We start from the raw sequence: 6,000 nt of genomic DNA, 5'->3' as shown, positions 1-6,000 counted from the left end.
ATTTTCAATTTACCGGTCCTCTGCCTGTCTCTGCATCTACTTGGTCCAGACCATTGTTTCCCTAACTCATGTTCTCGCGACCCCCAACTCGTCATGTTTTCAGTATTTCCCTAGTATTGCACAGGTAATGTAAGTATCATGAAGGCATCAGAAACTGCCATAGTTTCTCTCAACTGTGCAATGCTAAGGAAATCCTGAAAATATGATGTGTTGGGGGGGGGGGGCCGTAAGGACAGGGTTTGCGAAACCCTGGTCCAAACAGACATTTGAGTACTTTACCAAATTACTGGCTGCAACAGTAAAAAAAAAAAAAAAATTGCTACTGTTGCAGGACCGGATTGGCTAGAGCAATCACATGTCCATCATAGTCAGGCAGGAGGCTGCAGTTGGACAGCTCCTTTTTAAAGAACCATTCCGTTTTGATGAATCATTGTGTAAATGCTTGACTCCATCTTTTCCCACACACAAATTTGTCTTTTTGTTTCTCAAGCCAGACTTTCAAGTATTACCCCCCCCCCCCCTCTCTCAAATCTGAGTATCACTGGATAGGATGTCAAATGTTTTTATTTACAGGTTTCACAGTAGGCGTCAAAAAGTAAACTGCCCCAAAGCCAGACTCCATTCATCACTGCAGGCATGAAAACTGTACATCGTATAGAAGGATAGCTGTATAATGCTGACACAGCCATGATCCAGTGCAGATACCGCTGAATGTATCACATTTATCTTCATTATTTTTGGCCACTGAAGATCAATAACTGCTGATCTCCTGAGTCCTAGGGAGGAAAAAAAGGAAAGCTTTCAATAAAATTTATAGGAGATTGTAGTAACACATGTAACTGACATGTATAACAGTGTGGTAAATATTTGTATGTAATCAAAATTGTGCAAATGCTACATAATCGACTCCGACTCCTCAGTTTCCCTTACGACTCAGACTCCCACATACAGTGGTGGCCAAAAGTATTGGCACCCCTGCAATTCTGTCAGATAATACTCAGTTTCTTCCTGAAAATGATTGCAATCACATTGTTTGGTATTATTATCTTCGTTTAATTTGCTTGCAAGGAAAAAACACAAAAGAGAATGAAGCAAAAATCAAATCATTGATCATTTCACACAAAACTCCAAAAATAGGCCAGACAAAAGTATTGGCACCCTCAGCCTAATACTTGGTTGAACAACCGCTTCCGGTAACCATCAATGAGTTTCTTACAATGCTCTGCTGGAATTGTAGACCATTCTTCTTTGGCAAACTGCTCCAGGTCCCTGATATTTGAAGGGTGCCTTCTCCAAACTGCCATTTTGAGATCTCTTCACAGGTGTTCTATGGGATTCAGGTCTGGACTCATTGCTGGCCACCTTAGAAGTCTCCGGTGCTTTCTCTCAAACCATTTTATAGTGCTTTTGGAAGTGTGTTTTGGGTCATTGTCCTGCTGGAAGACCCATAACCTCTGAGGGAGACCCAGCTTTCTCACACTGGGCCCTACATTATGCTGCAAAATTTGTTGGTAGTCTTCAGACTTCATAATGCCATGCACACGGTCAAGCAGTCCAGTGCCAGGGGCAGCAAAGCAACCCCAAAACATCAGGGAACCTCCGCCATGTTTGACTGTAGGGACCGTGTTCTTATCTTTGAATGCCTCTTTTTTTTTTCCTGTACACTCTATGTTGATGCTTTTTCCCAAAAAGCTTTACCTTTGTCTCATCTGACCAGAGAACATTCTTCCAAAACGTTTTAGGCTTTCTCAGGTAAGTTTTGGCAAACTCCAGCCTGGCTTTTTTATGTCTCGGGGTAAGAAGTGGGGTCTTCCTGGGTATCCTACCATGCAATCCCTTTTCATTCAGACGCCGACGGATACTACGGGTTGACACTGTTGTACCCTCAGACTGCAGGGCAGCTTGAACTTGTTTGGATGTTAGTCGAGGTTCTTTATCCACCATCCGCACAATCTTGCGTTGAAATCTCTCGTCAATTTTTCTTTTCCGTCCACATCTAGGGAGGTTAGCCACAGTGCCATGGGCTTTAAACTTCTTGATGACACTGCGCACAGAAGACACAGGAACATTCAGGTCTTTGGAGATGGACTTGTAGCCTTGAGATTGCTCATGCTTCCTCACAATTTGGTTTCTCAAGTCCTCAGACAGTTCTTTGATCTTCTTTCTTTTCTCCATGCTCAATGTGGTACACACAAGGACACAGGACAGAGGTTGAGTCAACTTTAATCCATGTTAACTGGCTGCAAGTGTGATTTAGTAATTGCCAACACCTGTTAGGTGCCACAGGTAAGTTACAGGTGCTGTTAATTACACAAATTTGAAAAATCATGTGATGCTTCTCTAACAGTGCCAATACTTTTGTCCACCCCCTTTTTTAGGTTTGTGTTTTTTCATTGAAGACAAATTAAATGAAGATAATACCAAAGAATTTGTGATTCCAATCATTTTCGGGAAGAAACTGATTATCTGACAGAATTGCAGGGGTGCCAATACTTTTGGCCACCACTGTATATTGCTTATATTTAAGTGAAAATGTATTGTAGTACAATGTGGACATCAGACATTTAATCATTTTTATGATACAATAATCAAGATATTTAGATGGGATAGATGGAGGGATACATGGAGGGATAGAGTGTGATAGACAGATGACAGCTACAGACAGCAAATAGTACATTGCACATATAGTTCACACTCATTGTACAGAGAGCACATAATAATCGCCTACAATATTAGCATTAGTTACCTTCCTGTGACAGAGATGAGCAGTAGTACTTTCATTTTCTCCAGCTCGGGGCCCAGGAATCGGATCCTGTGCAGGGCAGGCACCCCCCCTGCCCCTCGCTGGCTACGGCCATGATTCACACACAGCGTTTTTGTGGATCCGTTTTTTGCAGTAAAATGCAGTGTCTCTGGGCATCCCAGCAAAGTCAATGGGTTTCAAGATATAACATTCAGACACATCGTTTTGTGAGGATCCGTTTTTGGGCTCAAAAACGGATCCTCACAAAGAATGAGCATGTCAGTTTGTTCAGCGTTTTTCTAATCTGCTTTTGCTATTGAAAACATTATCTATGAGCTCAAAAACTTTTCAGGTGATGCGGTTTTTTAAAAAGATGATTTGGTTTTGCAGCTGAACAACATATCCTCAAAAAAATCAGCAAAAACGCTGTGTGTGAATGTAGCCTTAGATCAGGAATAGAACAGCCATTTATAGGACATTTCATAACTTTCCCAAATTCCTATGAAAAAATATTCCCCACAAACTGCATTGATCTACTGCACCCAATTTATTATATATTTTAGGAGTCTGAGTCGGTCCATTTAATACCGACTTCGACTCCACCAAAATAAGCACCGACTCCGACTCCACAGCCCTGGACACAGTCATAACACGTACAGGAGCTTTTATGTAATTCTATTATAAATCTATATGCATTAATATGGAGATGGTTCCCCTTTTGCAGCTAAAACAACTTTCACTCTCTTGTGAAGGCTTTCTATAAGATTTTGGAGTGAGTCTGTGTGAATGTTTGCCCATTTATCAAGAAGAGCATTTGTGGAGTCAGACACTGATGTTGGATGAGAGGGCCTGACTCACATTTTCAGTTCTAATTCATCCCAAAGGTGTTTGATGGGGTTAAGGTCATGGCTCTTTTTGGACTAGTCAAGTTCTTTCACACCAAGCTCACCCAACCATGCCTTTATGAAACTTTAGGGCACAGTCATGCTAGAATAATGGGCCTTCCCTCAAAGGTGAAAGCTACAATTGACCAAAATGCCTTCATTCGCCGAAGCGTTAAGATTTCCTTTCACTGGCATCAAGGGATCTAGCCCAATCCATGAAAAACGTGCATTATCCTTTTTCCAACTTTTGGAAAAATATAGTTAGGAAAGTAACATTCTCTAGTAATAAGAAAACACATTTAGAATCTTTCAGAGTCCAGTGGCGGCATGCTTTATACCACTACATTTGACACTTGGTTTTGTGCTTATCAATGTAAGGCATGACATGAAGCTCCCAGTTTTTTGTGCTGATGTTCATGCCAGAGGAGCTTTAGATTATGCAGTTATTGAGTCAGCAGAGCGCTGGCAACTTTAACCCCTTAATGACATTTGCAGTGTGTGTGTATATATTTGTCATGGTCGGGAAGGACTTCCCGACCAATGCGATATATATACAGTGCTGCTCACCATTATTGGCACCCCTTCATCTTCATTTTTTTTTCATAGACTGGTACATTTCCATTTATTTCTGAAGATACTGTACAAAGTTACCTCAAGATTTTTTAATTAGTGGTCTAAAGTAATACAATGAAACATTGAAATTGCAACATGGAAGTTGAAAAACAAAGAAAAACAATAAAAAGCATGTTCACCAATAAAGGCACCCCTAATTAATTCTTGGTTGCACACCCTTTGACATTGCTGACAGCCTCCAAACGTTTCTTGCAGCCATCTATAAGCTTCGTGCACTTCTCAGCTGGAATTTTCTCCCACTCTTACTTTGCAGTTTGCTCAAGCTCTTGAATGTTTGCAGGGTTCTTTTACCCAATGGCAGATTTCCGCTTACCCCAAAGATTTTCAATGGGATTGAGGTCTGGACTCCTTGCTGGACATTTTAAAACAGTCTATTTTTTCTTTCTCAACCATTCCTGTGTACCTTTGGGTGTGTGCTTTGGGTCATTGTCTTGCTGGAGGACCCATGATCTATGACTCAAACAAAGCTTTCTTACACTGGGTCGGACATTTCGCTCTAAAATCTCTTGATAATTCTCTGATTTCATGATTTCTGTGATACGGTCAAGGCCTCCAGTACCAGACGCAGCAAAGCAACCTCACAGCATTATGGATCCTCCACCATGCTTAACTGTTGGTAACGTGTTATTTTCCTTATAAGCGTCATTGCGTCGTCTGTAAACAAACTGTTGCTTTGCATTGCCAAAAAGCTCTATTTTTGTTTCATCTGTCCGCAGAACATTTTCCCAGAAGGATTGTGGTTTGTCAAGGTACTCTTTGGCAAAGTTCAGTCGTTCCTTTTTGCCTTTTCAGCAATGGTTTCTTCCTTGGCCTTCTCCCATAAAGCTCTGCTTGGGTTAGTGTGCTGTGTATGGTGCTTCTTGAAACCAAGACCCCATACTGTTACAGGTTGGCCTTGGATGTTTGACGTGTTTCGCACCAACCTTCGAAGACCTCTCATCAATTTTCCTCTTTCCCCCATGTCCAGGGAGGTTCTTGATGGTTGCAAGCTTGGCAAACTTCTTAGCATTGCCCACTGTTGAAAAAGGGATACCAAGGTTTTTGGAGATGGCCTTATACCCTTTGGAAGTCTTGTGTTTGCTAATAGCAGTTCTGATGTCCTCAGACAGCTCCTTTGTCTTCACCATTGTGACAAAGGAACAGGGCTTAACATGTGGCTTTTAAAAACACTGAAGTCATCATTCATTGGCTAATTCATGTCACATGGGCATCAACAATCAAAGGTGAATCTCTTTTCTGATTTACCACAGCCGAGTCAAAATGTGTTTCCATACTAAATTAATGTAAAGGGTGCCAATACCAGTGATGCAGCAAGCTTTAGGTTTTTCTATTTTTCCCTCCCATGGTTTTTTTGTTTTAAAATATTGTTTATCATTTGCACTTTTGTATTTAACACGAGTGCTCTATACAAAAAAACGGTTTCACTTGATTAATTTTTTTTAGGAGATATTCCACATTATTTACTTAAACTTTATGGGTGGCAATAACTATGAGCAGGACTGTACGTCATGTCAGTCGCCCGTGCATAGGGGGCTGTGTGCAGGCGATCACCACTGTGTCTCAGTTGATTCTGACAGCTGACACCTGCCACTCAGTGCCAGGAGCAGTGCCCGCACCACACCCGGCACTTAACCCGTTAAATGCTGTGATCGATATCGATCACCGCATTTAGCGAGCAGGCAGAAGGAAGAAGCCCCTCTGCCCTTGGATCAGCGTCACCGCGGGGGCCCGATCGTTGCC

General features: G+C 41.7%; 1 protein-coding gene across 1 annotated transcript in view; it reads right to left on the bottom strand.

Annotated features, from left to right (window-relative positions):
- Positions 1-212: 212 nt before the first annotated feature.
- The window catches only part of STAB2 (stabilin 2), a 332,513-nt gene continuing 326,725 nt past the window's right edge, over positions 213-6,000 (bottom strand). The window contains exon 69 of the mRNA XM_073651531.1: positions 213-776. Coding sequence (XP_073507632.1) covers positions 732-776 — 45 coding nt within the window. The 3' untranslated portion in view covers positions 213-731. The remainder of the gene's footprint in view (positions 777-6,000) is intronic.

Source organism: Phyllobates terribilis, unplaced genomic scaffold (genome assembly GCF_046119375.1).
Source record: "Phyllobates terribilis strain yellow unplaced genomic scaffold, ASM4611937v1 Scaffold_11__3_contigs__length_659146591, whole genome shotgun sequence".
Classification (NCBI taxonomy): domain Eukaryota; kingdom Metazoa; phylum Chordata; class Amphibia; order Anura; family Dendrobatidae; genus Phyllobates; species Phyllobates terribilis.
This window is presented reverse-complemented; position numbering and strand designations above follow the sequence as displayed.